The following is a 22,305-nucleotide window of genomic DNA, read 5'->3' as shown; positions in this document are numbered from 1 at the left end:
CATACATATATATATTCGATTATTGAAGAAGAAAAAATCGTTCCCAAACGTGCAGGAATCACGGCGCCCTAGAGTATCAGCATGTTTTTTTCACGCCAGCCCTACAGTAGGCCATAACTTTCATAATGAGAAATTTAGCTAAATTATTCAATTAGGTAAATTGTGCTTATATGTCAACCTAAAGCCGCATGCACACTGGACGATAATTGTGAACAATAACAATATCCCCACACACCGATGGACGATGCGCGCTCCCGCGGTTCATTAACAATATCCCCAGTCGTCTGAACATGCAGCTCAATCTGGGGATATTGTGAATGATGCCATGCTGCCGAATGCCGAAGAGCCCACCAGGAGGATGCAGTGGTAGGGGCCTCTGCATAAGGGGTTTAGTCAGCCAACAGTCTGGTACCTGACCCCTAGAGGAGGGAGTGAAGCTCTCAGACAGTGGGACCCACCAGGGATTTCCCCTATAGGCCAGTCTGCTGTCTGCTTTTTCAGTGAATATCCTCATTTTTCTCCATCACGCAAAGCGTGCGTAATTACAGCTGACTTGCCTTCAACTCTGCATTGTCCCCAAAACGGTATCAGAAACGGGGCAGTAGAGCTACACAAATGCAAAATAGCTAGGATGTGTTACCATAACAAATATGGGCTTAATATGGTGAGAAGTGCAGGGATATAACAGAATCCTACTGCCGCGGTTCACAAGGACTAATTCTTGCTGCCAAAGAGGATGCAATCCATGATTTGCCATAATGTTTATCATTTATGACTGCAGAGCAGAAAAGATGAAAGTCTTGCCATAGTAAACCCATCTGGTCTTTTATGGAACAAATTTTGTCTTTCTACAGTAGTGTCCCAGTTTCTCATCTCATGGATAATGTTCTCTAAGTATGGACAATAAAAAAAAAATGTTTTAATACTTGGTGTATAACAAATGTACCATTTGGAAATGATGTAGATCTTTGTGTTGATCAGGTTTTTATTGCTATCTATGGGATACGCAGACAAATGCGGGGGGGGGGTTCCGGTTGCCTGGAAACCCCTCTCCCCAGCCCACACCATGACCACAATAGAAAGATTAGTATAATAGAATTTTACTAGTGCTGCATGTTCTTCTAAGTATGGCAAAGGAAATACTCAGTGTCACCTGTGGGTCTTTTAAAATGTGTCAGCCAGTAATAAATACACTTGTGCACCAACATGCACTGTTAGGGAAATATGGAAAACATGCACTGTTAGGGGTGCACTGCTATAGACCTTCATTAGGTTATTAATACAGTATAATAATACACTATCCAGTGCATAAGGAGACCAATATATACATATATGTCCAGGGCAGTGCTAGGTTCTTCTGCTGGACTCCCAGTCTGGCTCCAATGCTATGGAATGGTGCACACATCTGAAATAAAAATGTTCAGCTCAGGCAGGATGGCCATACTGCCACATCTAATGGCTTACTGTGATCGCTGGTTCTGTAATGACACACAATACACTTTGTTTGACTATTAAATCAGGTTAAGTGCTAATTATGCCCTCTTCATGGACTACCTGCACTGACTCTAAAATTAAGCATTTAGAAACGCCTGACGCTGCAGTGGACAAAATGGGAATTAAAAAATGGTGCAAGGGTAAAGGTGCACATCCACTAAGCGATATTAATGAGCTATTGCACTATTACGTCATCATAATCGTGCAATCACTCATTAATAGTGCGCAAACCGTGCACTATAATGTCGGAAACGACCAGCGATGCGCGCTCCCGCTGGCTGTTTCCGACATCAATCATCGCCCGAACATGCCAGTCAGTCTGCCGATAACGACAGATTGACCATGTTCAGGGATGAGGGAGGGTGCCTACACTGAATGACTAATACATACTTGCCGACATTCAGCTCCCTCCTTCCGGGAGGGAGCTGAAAGCCTGCATACTGCGGGGGGGGTGGCTGGGCAATTGACTCCGTATTGGGGGTGGGGCCAGGGGCGTGACCGCACGATCGCGCCATCGTGGCCCCGGCTCCTCTTCTCCTTTAATTTCGGTATTGTGAAGCAGGGGACGGGGCCACGATGACACGATCGTGCGGTCACGCCCCTGGCCCCACCCCCCGATGCAGGGTTTTCTATTAGTAGTCCGGGCAGGCGGGGCAGGCGGCAGCAGGAGGCTTGCCTGCCTTTCCGGGGGGTCAGGAGCGGCATCCGATATTCGGGAGGCCCCCGACCAAATCGGGAGGGTAGGCAAGCCTGGACCAATTGTCAGTGTAGGCACTGCAGGGGATGGGGATCACAATGTTGTAATCATACTGTCTTTCCCTAGACGCCTAGTGGATGTGCGGCTTTAAGCTTTTGGGAGTTTTGGGCCTAATTCAGAGACACACATCTCCAGTGTTTTCAGATCTGCGCATGCATAGGAGCCGCACTGCACATGTGCAGATCTGGCGCTGCGATGTGGCTGGCATTGCCCCAAAAACTGCAGTATGATTGACATGCTGGTGGCATTTGGAGGCGGCGACAGGAAGCATTATATAAAACGGGGGCGTGACGGTCCAGTTTATGTGCGTGCCAAAGCCAGTCAATGCGTCCTTGCACGCAGCTTCACTGTGTGATTTAACCGGACATCCTGAGTAAGCTGTGGGTTACCCAGAAGTCCGAGAGGCACGCAGTTGATCCGATGCTGCGTCCTCAGACGCACCAGCGAATCGTAGAAGCCGGCATATATTTGCATACTCTCTGCGTACAAAGATGCAGCGGCTGTGCTATAGCGTCCACTTCTTAATCAGACCCTTTGTAGATTTAAATGAAACTAATTTGAGATACTTTTTAACACTATTTAATAATGTGAAAAAAAAACCCAAAGTAATAGCATTTTATGTGTCCAAAACCAAATATTTTACTAAATAGAGTTAAAAAGAATCTAAAATTATGACTGTGTCCCCCTACCCCTCTCCCATGTCACAAATACACATGAGACAGAAACACAAACACACACACACACATATGGAACACACATCAAACACACTGGGCTCTATTTATTAACATTATTTTTACTAAAATAAAGTGAAAAAGGGTGTTTTCACACCCTTTTCACATTATTTTAGTTTCACCTGTAGTTACTATAGGGCAATTGGAGTAGAATTAGTAAAATTCTACTCCAACCCCTAATTATCACTTATTTTTAGTAAAGCAGATCGCATTTCCCATAATTGTAATGGGAAATGTGATCCGACCATAGTTACTAAAATTAAATTGTAAAAAAATACCGGGGGAGCCGGTACCAGCTTGCGGTCTAAATAGACCGCAAGCTGATTGCTGTAAAAAAAAAAAATGAAACATTTTTTTTTTACTTACCTGAATCCAGGGACCGGTAATCGGGCCTCCGGTGATGGCTCCTCTCCGGTCAGCTGGTCTCCCACAGTGCACTGCTGCCCGGTCATCAGGTGATCGGGCCCCAGTGCAGTATGGGAGATCACCTGATCGGAAAGCCCGGAGAAGATCACCGGAGGCCAGGAGGGTGCAGGTAAGTGTAGTGAAGGGAAGGGGGGTTGTGGGGGGGGGGAGGGGGGGGTCGCGGGGGTCCACGATCTCAGGGGCGGGGCTTAGCACTGGGGGGCGGGGCTTAGCGTCGGTGGGGGGTAGCAGCGACGGTGGGTCGGCGCATGCGCAGGCTCTTAGTCGCGGTATTTTTTCCGATGGGATCCGCAGGGACAGAGCTTTATCGCAAGCTCTGTCCCTGCAAGGGATTTATAGTAAATCCCTGTGATATTGCCTGAATTTGCAATGCGAATTCACTCGGTAATATCACACTACAATCCGCATTCAATATGCGGATTGTAGTAAATAGAGCCCTAAGACATACAGTGCTTGGGACATACATATAACAGAGAGTGAAATTAATATGCAATATAGAGAAATATGGCTCGGTCAGTAAAGTCCCCTGCATGTGGCATATTAGTAGGAGAACTCCAGGTTTGCTCTTGCTGCTGAGGAGATGTTATGAGTGAAAGCACGGGTAAATATTAACAGCTACTGTGGGAACAGCCGACGCAACTCAACTGGAGGCTAATTGAATCTGACCCTAAAGCTGCCCATCCACTAGCAGACCTCAAAACAGTGCAGTCGTTTGTCAGTCTGTGATGTGCCTTCACTGAACGAGCAATCGTCTCATCATCTCCTCCTAACATGCTGAACTTGGAGTTATCGTCGGGTTGTCCGGCATGTTTGCCTGATGATAGATGTCTAAATAACCAGCGGGAGCACGCATCGTTGGTCATTTTAGACATTTGTGCAAACGATTTACGAACGATTGAACAATAACGATATCGTTATCGTTCAATCGCTCAACTTAATAGTCTAGTGGATGGGCACCTTAAGTGGTGAGCTAGAAAAAGAGAGAAGTGTCGGAATACTGTGCGTACTGTATGTGCAGGGGCAAGTGCAGGATTTCAGGGGGAGGGGTTCTATCTATTCATTCAGCAGCCAAGTAGTCGTACACCAGTCCAGGGCAAGTAACTGCAGCTAGTTTTATTAGCAGCAGAAAAATATACAAAACATAAAAGTAAATCCTGGCCTGTCTAGCTGTAACTAAACACAATGATCCCATTCTAAGAGGAAGGAACTAAGGGCCTGATTCAGACCCGGTCGCAAGCGCTGAGCGCTCGCAACCGTGTCAATGGTGGCTCACAGCGCATGCGCACGACGGAGCCGGCAATCCGTCGCTACGGGCAATCCGTCACTACGGGTCTTGCACCAAAGGGGGCGAGCTATCGATGTTGTGTGACAGCTCGCCCCTTTGGTGGGCGGGCCGGAGGGGGTGGCTGCCCAAATGGAGGCCCTCCCATGAGAACGCCTTCCGTTTGGTGGCGGCCCCACTGACATCTCGAGTGATGTCAGTGGAGAGATTCCGGCTCTGTTAGAGCCGAAATCTCTCTGGGGCTTGCGGCCACAAGACCCTACCACAAGGGTATCGTCGCAAGCCTGATGGTCGCAATGGTCTTGACCATCGCGACCATCATCACGGCCGCTCGCAATAGCTGTGGGTGGTCACCCACAGCTATGCGAGCGGCCAAGAGGCCGATCCAAAAAAAAAAAAGCCCGGCCCTGATTCAGAGCAAGCGCTCTGTCAGAGCGAGCGGCTCTGAATCAGGCCCTAACATCCCACTCACAAAGCAGAAGTCTTTAGCAAAGCACTTACAATAGATTCAGTGATCACGTTGTCTCTTAACAGGCCCCTGACCGGTATTCCAGGCAGTGGGAGACTGACTACAGAGACTGACACACCCTTACAGGTGGTCTGGCAATTACGGTTACTACTCAGCTTCTGTATGCCAGACAGAAGCTAAAAACCAGTGGCATATATATCTCCCCCTGACAACCCTTCCAGTGTTTTTGTCACATATATATATATATATATATATATATATATGTACTGTACATACTAATACATACCTACACAGTATACATATATACTCACACTTTTGATGCAGCAGCTGCTGCAGGTTTCTAGTGAGGTGGGCAGAATGGGGAGATTTAATGGGGAATTTGCGGGTCCGCGAGGAGGGGGTGGGGCTAAACGTTGCGATTTGTGTAATTTAGCCCCGCCCCATCATCACGGACCCATCTAACATTCCGGCCCCCCCCAACCCGGCTGCTCCCGGAAAGGATTATGACAAAGTCAGTAAGTATGCCTCATACTCACAAGGGAATTTAGGCTGTTCCGTCAGCTACCCAGGGCCCACGGACACATTATTATCAGGAAAACAGGTTTAGTGTGTTGCTGTGCATGATAAAGTTTCATGGATCTTAAACAGCGTAGTAAATTTAATATAATTTTCAGTGAAAGTATCAGGCATATAACAAACGGAATCGGTATGTATTACCGCCGGCCGCATGGTTCAAATCCCAACACGAGAAGCCCGGCAGGGGTTTTTGGTAAGCACTACTAACCCTGCCTCCCCCCTAATGCTCCCTTTGGGGTGCCTAACCCTTACTCCCCCCCCAGTCCATAGCCCTAACTCCCCCCTAAGTGCCTTAACCTAACCCCCCGTCCCCGCAGTTTAAAAGTCCCCAGCGGGGGCGAACCCTAACCTCCCTTTCCTAGCCTAATCCTAACCCTCCCCTCCGCGCGCGGCTTTCCGCACCCGCCGCCCAGCTTACCTTTGTTCGGTATGCCGCGCGTCGGGCCCCTGGCGTAGGTCTAATGATAGGCGCCGAGATTTCAACGCCTGTCTTTAGTACCCTGCCGGGATTTGACAGTCGGGAAGCCAGCGGTCGGCACTTTGACCGTCAGCTTCCTGTCTGCATCCCATAAACATAAACAGTAGAGTATGTAGGACAGCCGCATAGTGGTCCTGAAAGAGTTTTGTGTCTGGAGCCTGATGTTACTATGATCAGGCTCTTGTTAGTGGAATGCATACACTAAAGGGTAAGTATTGCCTAAGAACTTAATTAGGGCTATCGTTTCTATTGGTGGTATGGATTCCCCTACCTGAACAAGCCTTTAGGCTCATGCATAAGTCATATCATCTTTTAGATTTAATTTGCATTAAGCAGCACATTCAGTCACTCCAAGTACAGGAAGAAAAAATCCATTACAGAAAAATTTCCATCACTCTGTAGTCAATATTAAAATATATGCAATCATTTCGTGTTAAATGAAAACTGTAGTTTTAGATTTTAAATTAACCTCTTCCACTTGCGTGACCTCACATCATATCCTGGAAATATCCCAGTGTTGTTACTATGACATTTCTCCTGGGCCGGCATTGCGAAGATGAATGGTAAACGCATATTATTTGCTATGATCTTTGTGTACTCATTTGTTGGAGTGCAGCTAAATTCACAAGTAAGTTTTTGTCCCTGGAGTACACTGTAATACATCGGTCCGTCTTTATGTTTTTGGCCCATTGATACATTTGTGCCTGAAATGCGCGTGCATAGTGTAAAACGCGTCGTATTGAAGCCTAGCCCCCGGTGCGTATATCTACTCCTTGGCCAGGATGACACTTACCAGGGGCGCAGGCCAAAGGAGGGAGGGCGCCACCCGGAGGTGTCAATGAGCCCATTACCCAATTATTGCCTATTTTGAAGATGTGTAGGGCCATCTGATAAATGTGTAGCACTGTCCAAAAAGCACAGTCACCACCCTCTGAAAATACATTTAGATATCATGTCCTGAGGCTTGAATAACAACTTCTGTATGTGGTTGCCAAACGTGGCAAGCCTGCACTTACTACGGGGATCAGCTGCCCCATAGAGTAATCCGTCATCTCAGTGCTGTTCATATAAGGATACCGGAATGTGCACACTTTGTCACCAATACACACAGTTACAAGTCCCTGTATGCAGGGATTAGCGATGAGTTAAACCAGTGGTTCCCAAACTGTGTGCCGTGGCACGCTGGGGTGCCTCAGGACACTTGCAGGGGTGCCTCAGGTTGGTGGTCCAGCACCAAATCAAATTATTTATGGTTAATGTAGTTTAAATATGTGGACAAACAGAAGTGCAAACCTGTCCACCACCACATTACTGAGCCTAAGGATGACAGGTAAGCACAATGTACTTCACTTTACAAAATTTTTTTCTGAATTTCTTAAAAACCTTTTGGCTTAGGGGTGCCGTGAAAGCATTGCTGATACACTAGAGCACCGTGATACAAAAAAGTTTGGGAACCACTGAGTTAAACCATTTATGGATTTCCCAGGTTGGGGATCCAATTATTAACTGGCATTTACTAATATAACGGAACTCTCCGATGTTCATCATCTGCTGGAATTTCTACATTGGGACCGACTAACTAAAAATAATTTATTCTGCCGATTTGCTTTTTTTTCATAAATACCAAAGACTATTTTTAATAGACCATTAGATAGGCTAATGTTATTTTCCTTTGTTTTTTCTGCGGTTCTAATTAGTGAGATGGAGAGTGCAGCGGCTCTATAAATACATACGATTTTCTTGTTTTTATTGTATGTGTAAAGTTTGTGTCAAGTGTTTATTAAATGTGTTTTATTTTAAGAGAAGCCAATCTCGTGTTCTAATTTTGACAACATTTATATTTATTAGAAACTGATTGGGTTTTAATTGCACTATTGCAGTCATTCTGTTTTTTTTATATATATTTTTTACTTCTTAAGACCAACTGGCATCTGGTCTCAACTGACTTGCAGCAAGTGAAATTAATTGAACAAAATATTGATATATTTATGTTTCACTTTAGCACTGGGATTTGGGTCCCCTTCCCCCCCGGTTATTAAATCCAGTGCTCTGCTCCACCTGCCGTGGGTGGTGCTGGGGGGGGGAGGGGGCGAGGTTGGGCGAACCCAGTGCGTTGGGACGGCATTGCAGGCGTGTGCATAAATTAGCCACTGTGATACCATACGCAGCCTGAGGCCTAACAGCGTGCGCTGAAGTTAGCAATTCCTGAGTGAGGTCTGACCTGCCTTAACCATGTGTATGGGTCCGATGTTACCCAGTGTTACCGATTGTTTTGCTATGTTGCCCAAAGTGTACGGCTGTGAGTAAGGGGAAGTGTGCGTCCTTATGTTAGGCTGCGATCACAATGCAAATGCAAACATTTACATATCACCGCTGATATTAGCAACTGCATTGCGTGTGTATAAGTAGAATAGCGATCCTTGCTGAATCAGGCCCTATATGCGCATAGGTGCTGTTGTGATAGATTCAGGCGGTAACAGAAACGCGGTGGGACAGTGATTGGCCTGATTCAGCAGCGTTCGCAAATGCAACTACGTACGCAGATTGGGCAATTGTAAGCTGCAATCTCAATCACGTATGCACAGAGAAAGCCATCTCAGAGTGAGTGACAGGTAGTCAGCGTTTGAGGTTGGTGAAGGGGGAGTGGTCAGAAAAACACAGGCGTGCCTGTCCGTTTGAACGCCGTTGCTTGGCCTTGCATAAATTGCATACGCAGCTTGAGAGCCCACTGCGTGCGATGGGACTTGCAATATCTGCGGCTGGTCAGACCTGGTGTAAATGCTGCATGACTGGCCGATGTGCGCCGATGGTACCGATATTTACACAGAAGAGCGAGGTTGGACGGATATGAGAAGGCAGCTGTGGGTGTCTTTATGGCGGATGTGCTTTGGCAGGCATTAGCATATTTTGGCTGCTGCGTTGCATACGCAGCTGAGATTTCGTACGGAATAGCGATTCTTACTGAATCAGGCCCTGTGTCACCACAGGCTTAGGTTGGCCACACACTGCAAGATATTCGTGTAAGGTCAGGTATGGACCTGAATGATAATTGCTCGCTGCCTCCTTTGGCTTGGTTATCAATCCTGTCCATTTGTCCGACCATCTTTCAGCCAACATCATGCCTGTGGGGTCGCCTGCATATATACTCGTACATCATGGAGATGCTCCAAATACTGGCCCTCTCCTTGTCCCGTGTGTCAGCTGCGCTATCGTACAGTAAATGGCCAGCTTTATCCTATGATACCAGGTTGGTCTATAACTTAATAAAGGTATGCAAGATTTCACGTTGCAAAGTCAATTGTATTTGGCAGACACTACGATGGTAGGTGGCAGCGGTGTGCAGATAAGTTAGTCCACACGACAAAACAATTTAACCAGGTGAAGGTTTATTAACCATGAACAGGGTTAACAGTAGGTACAGGATATCAGGATTAGATAGTTGCAGCCAGGCAAGCTGGGCGTTGTGGTGCACCGGGTGTATGCACACAATATACTACACTGCAGTGGTGGCCGTGGTATAGTTAATATGCCAAGCGGTGGTGGCAGAGTGGATATAGGGTGTCTGTAGACTCTCCTTTATACTCTGAGGACAGAGGAGAAGAAAGGACGTGTGGTGTATCTGCAATTCTCCATTTTACTGGGAGGACAGAGGAGAAGGAAGGACACGTGGTGTATCCGCAACTCTCCATTATACAGGGAGGACAGAGGAGAAGGAAGGACACGTGGTGTATCCGCAACTCTCCATTATACTGGGAGGACAGAGGAGAAGGAAGGACACGTGGTGTATCCGCAACTCTCCATTATACTGGGAGTACAGAGGAGAAGGAAGGACACGTGGTATATCCGCAACTCTCCATTATACTGGGAGGATAGAGGAGAAGGAAGGACACGTGGTGTATCCGCAACTCTCCATTATACTGGGAGGACAGAGGAGAAGGAAGGACACGTGGTGTATCCGCAACTCTCCATTATACTGGGAGGATAGAGGAGAAGGGAGGACACGTGGTGTATCCGCAACTCTCCATTATACTGGGAGGATAGAGGAGAAGGAAGGACACGTGGTGTATCCGCAACTCTCCATTATACTGGGAGGACAGAGGAGAAAGAAGGACACGTGGTGTATCCGCAACTCTCCATTATACTGTGAGGACAGAGGAGAAGGAAGGACACGTGGTGTATCCGCAACTCTCCATTATACTGGGAGGATAGAGGAGAAGGAAGGACACGTGGTGTATCCGCAACTCTCCATTATACTGAGAGGACAGAGGGGAAGGAAGGACGCATGGTGTATCCATGATTCTCCATTCTCTTGGGAGGACAGAGGAGAAGGAAGGACACCTGGTGTATCCGCAACTCTCCATTATACTGGGAGGACAGAGGAGAAGGAAAGACACGTGGTGTATCCGCAACTCTCCATTATCCCGGGAGGACAGAGGAGAAGGAATGACGCGTGGTGTATCCATTATCCCGGGAGGACAGATGAGAAGGAAGGACACATGGTGTATCCGCAGCTCTCCATTATACCGGGAAGACAGATGAGAAGGAAGGACGCGTGGTGTATCCGCTACTCTCCATTATACTGGGAGGACAGAGGGGAAGGAAGGACACGTGGTGTATCCGCAACTCTCCATTATACTGGGAGAACAGAGGAGAAGGAAGGCCACATGGTGTATCCACGACTCTCCATTATACTGAGAGGAGAGAGGAGAAGGAAGTACGCGTGGTGTATCCATGACTCTCCATTCTCTTGGGAGGACAGAGGAGAAGGAAGGACACCTGGTGTATCCACAACTCTCCATTATCCTGGGAGGACAGAGTAGAAGGAACGACGCGTGGTGTATCCATTATACCGGGAGGACAGAGGAGAAGGAAGGCCACGTGGTGTATCAGCAACTCTCCATTATACCGGGAGGACAGAGGAGAAGGAAGAACACCTGGTGTATCCACAACTCTCCATTATCCTGGGAGGACAGAGTAGAAGGAACGACGCATGGTGTATCCATTATACCGGGAGGACAGAGGAGAAGGAAGGCCACGTGGTGTATCAGCAACTCTCCATTATACCGGGAGGACAGAGGAGAAGGAAGGCCACGTGGTGTATCCGCATTTCTCTATTATACCGGGAGGACAGAAGAGAAGGAAGGACGCGTGGTGTATCCGCAACTCTCCATTATACTGGGAGGACAGAGGAGAAGGTAGGACGCGTAGTGTATCCGCAACTCTCCATTATACTGGGAGGACAGAGGAGAAGGAAGGACACTTGGTGTATCCACGACTGTCCAATATACTGGGAGGACAGAGTAGAAGGAAGGATGCGTTGTGTATCTGCTACTCTCCATTATACCCGGAGGACAGAGGAGAAGGAAAGACACGTGGTGTATCCGCAGCTCTCCATTATACAGGGAGGACAGAGGAGAAGGAAGGCCACGTGGTGTATCCACAGCTCTCCATTATACCGGGAGGACAGAGGAGAAGGAAGGACATGTGGTGTATCCACCACTCTCCATTATACTGAGAGGACAGAGGAGAAGGAAGGACACGTGGTGCATCCACGACTCTGCATTATACCGGGAGGACAGAGGAGAAGGAAAGACACGTGGTGTATCTGCAGCTCTCCATTATACAGGGAGGACAGAGGAGAAGGAAGGACACATGGGGGTATATTTACTAAAATGAGAGTTTTTAGAACTGGAGATGTTGCCCATAACAACCAATTAGATTCTACTTAACATTTAACTAGCACCTGCTAGGAGATAATAGCTAGAATCTGATTGGTTGCTATGGGCAACATCTCCACTCACTTTAGTAAATTTACCCCATGGTGTATCCGCAGCTCTCCATTATACCAGGAGGATAGAGGAGAAGGAAGGACACGTGGTGTATCCGCAACTCTCCATTATACCAGGAGGATAGAGGAGAAGGAAGGCCACATGGTGTATCCACGACTCTCCATTATACTGAGAGGAGAGAGGAGAAGGAAGTACGCGTGGTGTATCCATGACTCTCCATTCTCTTGGGAGGACAGAGGAGAAGGAAGGACACCTGGTGTATCCACAACTCTCCATTATCCTGGGAGGACAGAGTAGAAGGAACGACGCGTGGTGTATCCATTATACCGGGAGGACAGAGGAGAAGGAAGGCCACGTGGTGTATCAGCAACTCTCCATTATACCGGGAGGACAGAGGAGAAGGAAGAACACCTGGTGTATCCACAACTCTCCATTATCCTGGGAGGACAGAGTAGAAGGAACGACGCATGGTGTATCCATTATACCGGGAGGACAGAGGAGAAGGAAGGCCACGTGGTGTATCAGCAACTCTCCATTATACCGGGAGGACAGAGGAGAAGGAAGGCCACGTGGTGTATCCGCATTTCTCTATTATACCGGGAGGACAGAAGAGAAGGAAGGACGCGTGGTGTATCCGCAACTCTCCATTATACTGGGAGGACAGAGGAGAAGGTAGGACGCGTAGTGTATCCGCAACTCTCCATTATACTGGGAGGACAGAGGAGAAGGAAGGACACTTGGTGTATCCACGACTGTCCAATATACTGGGAGGACAGAGTAGAAGGAAGGATGCGTTGTGTATCTGCTACTCTCCATTATACCCGGAGGACAGAGGAGAAGGAAAGACACGTGGTGTATCCGCAGCTCTCCATTATACAGGGAGGACAGAGGAGAAGGAAGGCCACGTGGTGTATCCACAGCTCTCCATTATACCGGGAGGACAGAGGAGAAGGAAGGACATGTGGTGTATCCACCACTCTCCATTATACTGAGAGGACAGAGGAGAAGGAAGGACACGTGGTGCATCCACGACTCTGCATTATACCGGGAGGACAGAGGAGAAGGAAAGACACGTGGTGTATCTGCAGCTCTCCATTATACAGGGAGGACAGAGGAGAAGGAAGGACACATGGGGGTATATTTACTAAAATGAGAGTTTTTAGAACTGGAGATGTTGCCCATAACAACCAATTAGATTCTACTTAACATTTAACTAGCACCTGCTAGGAGATAATAGCTAGAATCTGATTGGTTGCTATGGGCAACATCTCCACTCACTTTAGTAAATTTACCCCATGGTGTATCCGCAGCTCTCCATTATACCAGGAGGATAGAGGAGAAGGAAGGACACGTGGTGTATCCGCAACTCTCCATTATACCAGGAGGACAGAGGAGAAGGAAGGACGCGTGGTGTATCCGCAACTCTCCATTATACCAGGAGGATAGAGGAGAAGGAAGGACACGTGGTGTATCCGCAACTCTCAATTATACTGGGAGGACAGAGGAGAAGGAAGGACACGTGGTGTATCCGCAACTCTCCATTATACTGGGAGGACAGAGAAGAAGGAAGGACGCGTGGTGTATCCGCAACTCTCCATTATACTGGGAGGACAGAGGAGAAGGAAGGACGCGTGATGTATCCACAACTCTCCATTATACCGGGAGGACAGAGGAGAAGGAAGGACATGTGGTGTATCCGCAACTCTCCATTATACTGGGAGGACAGAGAAGAAGGAAGGACGCGTGGTGTATCCGCAACTCTCCATTATACTGGGAGGACAGAGTAGAAGGAAGGACGCGTGGTGTATCCACGCATGCACAGGTCGGAGGTCGCCCCTCCAGGAGCTGCCTCTCTGGGTCCTAGTGTCCAGCGGCCGTGGAAGACAGAGGAAGTGCAGAGCGCTCCCCTTTAACAAATTGTTCGTTTTTAAAATTACAATTTGTAATGCTTGATAAACCTAATGTAAAATGTTCTAATTAAGTTTTTATTTGTCTTATGATATTGGTGCTTATTCTGAGTTGCAAGGTGTTGCGACCGCTTAAGCATCTTTTGCTGCAGACAAGTCTGTGACTTTATGCTGATGCTAGTAAAAGCCCTACCCCTGGTGTACAAGCCTGCATCTGAATGCGCAATGGCTGGCACGCTCACTTTGTGCATCCGCAGTTGCAACCATGGGAAGCACTACGGGGACATGCAATCTGGTTCGCGCACTGCGATGCATTCGCATGTGCAGAACGCAACAATCGGCCGATTGCATGTGTATAAGCAACTGCGTTCCTTGCTGAATCAGGCCCTAAGTCCGCAACCAGTTCCGCCCGCGACATTCCCATGACACACCAATCAGACGGAATACAGTATATTTGTGCGTCTAAGCCAGTGATTCCCAACCTCGGTCCTCAAGCCACACTAATGGTCCTGGTTTTAGTGATATCCATGATTGTGCACAGATGGTTTAATCAAAATAACTGAGGTACTAATTAAGTCACTTGTGCTCAAATATGGCTATCCCTAAAACCTGGACTGCTGCTGTGCCTTGAGGACCGTGGTTGGGAACCCCTGGTCTAAGCTAACTATTCCAGAGTCTATGTGCAGACACCTAGGTATACATGCACTATGCAACTTTTTAAAAATTTTTAGGTGCATGCACATGTTAAAAAAAATAATAAACTACTTGAACGTTGGCATCGCTTGCAACCCGGAATCAGCCCCATTATCCACATGTCAAAAATGTTTATCTCTGTATCTCAGAGGTTCTAAAATGTTTTATTGATTAATTTATTCATAATAGTTTCTGTTTGAACTGTTCCACCATTAGCCGTCTATCATTTAAACTTATTTGCATACTTTCAAAAACTTGAACAACATACTGTACTCTCTTACATTTATTTACTTCCAACAATAGTCGTCTGTGCCAATATCAGTACAAATCTTCTCTATACCTCTGTTTCTGCACACACAACAAAATGCATGATATTCTGTAGCATAATCCTAAATCTGTATTGGAATTCCCACATATATAATCTTCTGTGAAACAAGCAACAAAACAATTTGTCAGCCCGTGGATAAAATCTTAGAATCCTTTGTGGTTTGTTGTTGTCTTTTACGTATTACATATCTCCTGCCCGATCTTTAACAACTTGAGAAATAGAGTAATGTTCTTGAGCAAACAAAACATTTTATCATTCAAACCATACACAAATACTTGTAGTCTTTCCTGCAGACATACAGTATATATATTTTTTTCCTCCAGTGGAGAGTATTTTCTTTTAAGCGGTTCCACTGCATACTTACCAACATTTGATCTGTTCTCCCCAGGAGAAGCCCATGGAGAGTCAGCAGTTGGGCAGTGAAGGTGGGCGGGGCCGGACCATCCGTATCATTAGGCCCAGCCCCCTTGCAGCAAAATCCAGCGAATCGCACATACTTTAATAGAAGGTGGGGTCTAATGAGATTATCATAGAATTGTGGCATTAAGACCCGCCTCCTAACAATGGACCGCAAATTCCAGGTAAGTTTCTCCCAATTCTTCCCGCTTCATTAGGAAGTGGGTGGGAGAAGTGCCTACTCTTCCGTGGGTGCCGGGGGTTACCCAAAAAATCGTGAGCCTGCCCCAGACTGTGTAGGCAAGTATGCTCCACTGCTGATGATATAAATCATTAATCTTTTCAGATTTATTTTCACTTTCAACCAATTGTTTGCTCTGTTTTTTGTTTTTGTAACATCAAAAGTAATTATTTAATGACTGCTGTTCTACGTGTGTATTGTGGTGGGTACACACCTGACCAATATAGCTGCAGATCAGACTTCACAACTGGGCGGACATTTACATTTACTAGTTGAGCTCTCAATCAGAGCCGTAGCTAGGGTAGTGCGGCCGGTGCCATCGCACAGGGCACCACAGATTAGGGGGCGCTGTTTGGGCCTGTCAAATGTCTGCTTATTATTATTCTCACTTGTAGCTTCCTCTTATTTCATCCCCAGCATTCTCCTGGCCTTCCCTATCTCTTGCCTGGCCCTTCCCCATGAGGCCATTCCCTTTTTTTGGGTGCATTATGTCCCTTTGGAAAATGAGGGGGCACCAATGCTCTTTCTGGCACAGGGCACCAAAAAGTCTAGTTACGGCTCTGCTCTCAATCACCACCGGCCCGTGCAGCAAGTGTACGGGTACACACAGCACGATGCCTCCCAGATTTGGGCAAGCGTGCATCTCTCACAAATGCTGTTCTGATGCCTCTCAGATTTCGGCAGGCATGCACATTTTACTGTAGCTCAGTAAAAGTTGCATGCCTGAGGGCGGGAATAGGCGGCAACGGGGTCCATTCCCCAAGATGGAGGCATGCTGAGGCTAGGGTCTGCGTCTTCCGATGCAGATTTCCTGATCCTGTTTGAGCAGTTCCGTGGCCCATTTTGAGTAAGCTGAGCTTACTCAGATGGGCGATAACTGCGACCAGTTGCAGTGGTGATCAGATACTGTGTCTTCAGATGCATCATTCAGATCTGCGATCCAAAGACTCAGCAGCAATGCAAACCATGTACAACCCTGAAACAAGCCCATTGTTTGAATGTCAGAAGCTGCTTGGTATAATCTGGTAACTGCACAAACTGATGTTAGCTGTGGATGGATGGAATAACGATCTTTGCACAGAACATGCCCAAGGTGTCAGTTACTTATTGGAACGTCATTTGTCCTGAGCCTGCCTAAGGTGCCTGATGAAATCCTTGAAGGTTCTGACTATGATGTTGTAGCACTTGCCATTGATCCACGTATATTAACTCTGCAAATCACTGTTTTTATTTTGCTCAATGTTCCAAACCTTGCCAGCCCATTCTCGTGCATCACAGTAAGCAAGAATACTTAATGGGTGTTATCCATTTACAAAGTGTCATGACGAATAATGATGAACTCATGATACTTGGACCACTGGGAAGTCACATGCTCTATGATTGAAACATTTTATTGATCTACTGTACTTAGTTAAACGGCCATAGGCTGACCACACAGCAATGATCTATTTGCTGCACTCTCACATTGCCGTAGATGTGAGTAACGCTGTCAGCGTGCAGTCTTAGGGCGCCACACGGGAAAGAAGCAGCTCAGTTTAATTAAAGAAAATAAGCGTACAGAGGGCCTGATTTAGGGGTGGAGGCAGAAGCGCCCAGCGCTACGTCTATTGGCCGTCGCCCATCTGTAACTTTATGCAAATGCTGCCATAAAGTCCTCAACTTGTGTACATCTGTGTATCCGAATGTGCAAGGACCGAGATGCCCTCTTTCAGTGTCCATACATGGTATCATAACGATTGGCGCGTCCTTAGACACCACTATCGGTCGCTGCATCGAAACTTGCACTAGTCCCATGGCAGGTGCAGTCTCTCTGTCCATGTATGGCTGCCTATGTGAGTGGTCAGACGTTTGCGTGCGCAGCTATTTTCACGGATGCGCCCACGACACTCCAATAACACATCCAAATCTCCGTGCGCTAAGACACCTCCCTGTCACCGCACAGGAACTCCCATTACATTTTCACTACACTTCTCCGTGTGTCCGCCAGAAACTAGAACTGCTGCATGGAACTGTGTATGGCCACAATCGAGATGCCTGCTGGGTACGACTTAGACGCCTGCGCAGTAGCAAAAAGCGCCCCTCTACGTCTGATGTCAGCAGTGTGTACACCACTGAATCAGGCCCTGAGGCCGATAGGTTCAAAAGGTCTACAGGTACAAATGGTCGACACACAAATATTCGACATATATATTTTTGTAATTTAACCCTATTCCTCCCCCTGGTGCTTAACCCTAACCCTAGCATAACCCTTCTCCTAGTGCCTAACCCTAGTGCCTAACTCTGACTGTCCCCTCCAGCAGCCTAACCCTCACCCTCCCCAAGTGCCTAACACTAACCCTAAACCCTATCCTTAAAAATGTTGAAAACCATAAAAAACACACCATTTGTGCGTCGACAATTTGAACATATAGGCCTTTTAACCCTGTCGACATTTTGCACTGTCGACATTTTGTCCCTGTTGACCTATTGCATATTGACCATCTGATATCAACCTATTGACTGTCGACCTTTTCATTGTCGATCTTCTATCTGGATGACAGCAAATACACCTCTTAACTTTATATATATGTTGCAAGGATTCTAATCAAGAACAGAAATCTACAGTATGTTCCATTTAGTAGTTCCCATTTTAGTCATAGCTTAATATCAATACTGTGCCAGAAACACACATTCAAACCTCACCATTTACTTTATCCTGAGATAAAACAAATGACTATACAGACCTCGAAGATGTTGTTTTGGCCCAGATACCAATTGATTATTATGAGTTTATATTATTGGACATGTAATATGTTAATTAGGTTTTTGATTCCAATCATCATAATTGAAATGAACATAACTCCTGCGTATAAGTGACTAGGAATGAAATGTCCCATTCTCCCCCACTGAGTATACCAGCAGGTGCTTTGGCAGACTGTGCACCTTGAAACTCTGCTCTTTTCCAATTAATTTGCTGACAGAATGTTTTATTGCTGGCGTGCACTGTAAAACTCATATTAAGTATCTGTCACTGCGCGGTAATGAATGCTTTTCTGTGCAATAACGAACCTCCTCCATAGCTGTGTGTGTGTACTGATATTTCTGGAAAGTGTTGTCTATGAGTAGCACACTTGCTGTGATGGATGACGGCTCGTTGAATGTTATAGTAATTCAAATGACTGTTTTTATCTCTAATGATGAACCCCTATATATAGCAAAAAGTTAAGTTGGATTGACCTCAGATTTGCCCTGGAATATAAAATACACCAGCCCACATTTGCTGTACGCGCCTGAAGCTCAAACGCTGTATGTTCATAATGTTGACATTCAAGTTGTTGACAATGGGCTTGATTTCTGCGCAAACTCGATGGTTTGCGCACAACTCCCGATGGTGGCCGATCGGCGTATTCACAGGATCTGTACTGTGCATGCGTCGATCGGTGTGTGCAATGTCTGTTGCAGTACCCGATAAGCTGCAGCATGATTGACAATAGGAGATTAGAGTTAGAAAACAAAAAAACAGGTTGGTCATTTTTTTTTTTGTCGACCATACCCATGTCAACCTTTTGTACCTTTCAACCTACACCCATGTCGATTTTGTGTGTCGACATGTTGTCCCTGTCGACCTATACACTGTCGACCTTTTTATTGACGAACTAATGAACCACACTCACTGGTGCCTTATGCTGGCCAAACACCTGCACGACCAGCATCAGATCAGATTCACCATCCGACTCCCCGGAGCTCCCTGGCAGTCCCGGTGGCATATTTGTTGTTTTTCTTAGCACACGATTTGTAATATGATCGATCCTGTGCCTCACGCGCTCATCAGGGAAAAAGTCATTGAAATTACTTGAATGGACGTACGTTGCATCGCATTCACAAAATAAATGGTACGAGCTGCACACGATAGGATGGAATATATGGGCTGCACATCTGATCATACAATCCGATTATAGGAGCTGCGGGAGCGCGCATCGGATGGGATCTTACTCCAAAAATACACGATTTCCACAGGATCCATCGAAAGACTCTTCGAAAATCGAGCAATCGGTCCGAAATCGTACAGGTGTATGGCCAGCATTACTATACAAGCAGAGCCAATTCTGGTGAATAGGTCACAAAGTAGACCTCAGTCTGGCAGCTAGTGTATGGTAGTTTCTCACTCGCTTGGCTAGTTGTATTATATTGAATACCCAATAAGAAGGAATTACTTTTTTCTGCAGATCAAACTTCATGTCATAGTGTCGTCCCAGTTTCTGTACGAATATTGCTCCATAACAATTCTCTATGTATCTTCTCTTCGGCCTAGGTTTGTATTGTGCAGAAGAAGGACACTGAAACAATGTATGCCATGAAGTACATGAATAAGCAGCAGTGCATTGAGCGGGATGAGGTACGGAACGTGTTCAGAGAGTTGGAAATCATGCAGGAAATTGAGCACGTTTTTTTAGTCAACCTTTGGTAAGCAGATTTATTATTAATTCTCATTTAATTCTGAAGCCTTTTAAAAGCCTGAAAAATCTAATTTTGTCTTTTCTTTAGTTCTACTTTTGTAACTTTGTTATCAGTACTGTATATTGGGCAGCATCGTTGATGTAGTGGGTAGCATTGCTGTCTAACATCACTGAAGGCTTGATTCAGCTAGGAACGCAGTTGCGTATATGCAGGCAATCAGTCGATTAATGTGCACTGCACTCATAGCGTGCGCAGAACTTAGCAATTCCTGAGTGAGGTCCGGGCTTCCTTAACTGTGTGCATGGGTCCGATGTTACTCGATTTTACCGATTGTTTCGCTATGTTGCCCTAGTTTACGGATGTGAGTAAAGGGAAGTGGGCGTCCTTATGTCAGGCTGCGTATGCAATGTGAATGCACACATTTAAATACCACCGCTGATATTAGCAATGCAGTTGCATGCGTATAAGCAGAATAGAGGGCCTGATTCAGACCCGCTCGCAAGCAGGTCGATGGTCCCCCACTGCGCATGCGCGAGACCCAGCCAGCGACGGGCGCTCCGTCGCTACGGGTCTCACACCAAAACGGGGTGGCTGTCGATTGTGATTGACAGCTTGCCCCGTTTTGAAGGCGGGCAGGGGGGGTGGCTGGGAACGCCTGCCGTTTGGGGGTGGCCTCAGTAGTGAGCTTCCGGCTCTATTAGAGCCGGAAGCTCACTGGGGCTTGCGATGGACAAGACCCTACCACAAGGGTCTCGTCGCAAGCCCAATGGTCACCTGGCCGCTCGCAAAAGCTGTGGGTGGTCACACACAGCTTAGCAAGCGGCCAGGAGGCTGGCTCTCAAAAAAAAATGCCGTCCTGATTCAGAGCGAGCGCTCTGAAAGAGCGTCCAACTCTGAATCAGGCCCAGAGTTCCTTGCTGAATCAGGCCTTGCGATCTTAGGTTTGATTCCCACCACGGCCCTACCTGTACAGAGTTTGTATGTTCCCCTTGTGTTTGTGTGATTTTCCTCCCACAAGCCAAAAACATACTGGTAGGCTATTTAGATTCCTCCAAAATTGAACCCTAGTGTATGTCTGTGTGCCCAGCCCATGTGATAGGGAATATAGGGCCCGATTCAGATCCGCTTGCAAGATGCGTTCGCACGCAACCAGCGTATGCAAATCTGGCAAAGGCAAGTGATCGCACGGCAAGGCATTAGCACACCAACACTATGGCCCTGATTCAGAGCCGCTCGCTGCTGGCGGGCGCTCGCCCTAAATCTGGGCGGTTTTTTTTTTTATACCCCGGCTGCTCGCAAAGTTGTGGGTGACCGGCGCTTGCGCAGGGCATTACCATCGAGCCGCTTACGAGCGGCTCTGAATTGGGCCCAATGTCTTAGCGTACGATCGCTCTGTGTATGCAGAGGCCCATAGCCTGTCTAAAGACGCCAACTTTCCCACGTCATGTCCTGGAAGTGTATGCAACCATCGGTACCATTGTGTTCCATCGGAAGCGATCGCAGCAGTTGTGGCAGACCATACCCTACCGCAAGCACTGCGAGGGCTTCAGTGTAAAATTCAGCCAGGTGACGTGTACTATGACGCTGCGTCTTAATTATGCACGCCTCTGAAACGGCGTTGAGACGCTCAGGCACGCCTGCGTTCGCACCACCACTCCCCCGTTTTCATGGACCATCCCCTCTCACCACCCACAAATAGCTTCTCCTGTCACTCTAGCGAGCTGTCTATGAGCAGCGAGCGAACTCTTCCCGATCGCATGGACTAGTTCGTGCACGCGCACTGCGATGCATACCCATGCACAGATTGCAAACATCATCTGGCTGCGTGCGAACGCAGCCTAGCCAGCGGGTCTGAATCAGGCCCATGGATTGTAAGCTCCACTGTGGCAGGGACTGATATGAATGCCTAAATATTTTCTGTAAACTTCTGCAGAATTTGTGTGCGTAATATAAATTGCTGTTAATAAATAAATAATTGCTAGAGGAGCATGTTAATATCCCTGTTCCACTACACCAATGCTAGAAAAGGTTGGTCCTGGACTAATCACTAAATGAATCTCTTCTTTTTGGTCATCCTCCCATTATTTGTGAAGTCCTAGAATGAGGGCAGTGCAAGTTCTTTTCCGGTTTGACCACAATCATAGTATAGCCTTGTTTGGACTGTGTAAGCACAGTGAAGTAATTGCTGAAAGAGTACAATAATGTTACCTAAGAGCACCAGGTAGGGGGAGGGCGGGGTGCAGACACGGAGCCCTGGTGCAGACATTGAGCCAGGGATGGACATCGGAAGCCCGCCATCCA

At 47.0% G+C, this 22,305-nt stretch overlaps 1 protein-coding gene across 1 annotated transcript in view; it reads left to right on the top strand.

Moving 5' to 3' along the window:
* Nucleotides 1-22,305, top strand: part of STK32C (serine/threonine kinase 32C) — a 402,887-nt gene that overhangs the window by 304,728 nt on the left and 75,854 nt on the right. The window contains exon 3 of the mRNA XM_088476951.1: nucleotides 19,859-20,010. Within this exon, the coding sequence (XP_088333077.1) occupies nucleotides 19,859-20,010 (152 nt within the window). The remainder of the gene's footprint in view (nucleotides 1-19,858; nucleotides 20,011-22,305) is intronic.

The sequence above is a fragment of the Taudactylus pleione genome, unplaced genomic scaffold (assembly GCF_031769625.1).
Source record: "Taudactylus pleione unplaced genomic scaffold, aTauple2 ptg000198l, whole genome shotgun sequence".
NCBI lineage: Eukaryota > Metazoa > Chordata > Amphibia > Anura > Myobatrachidae > Taudactylus > Taudactylus pleione.
Note: the sequence above shows the minus strand (reverse complement) of the source record. Positions and strands in the feature narration are given on the sequence as shown.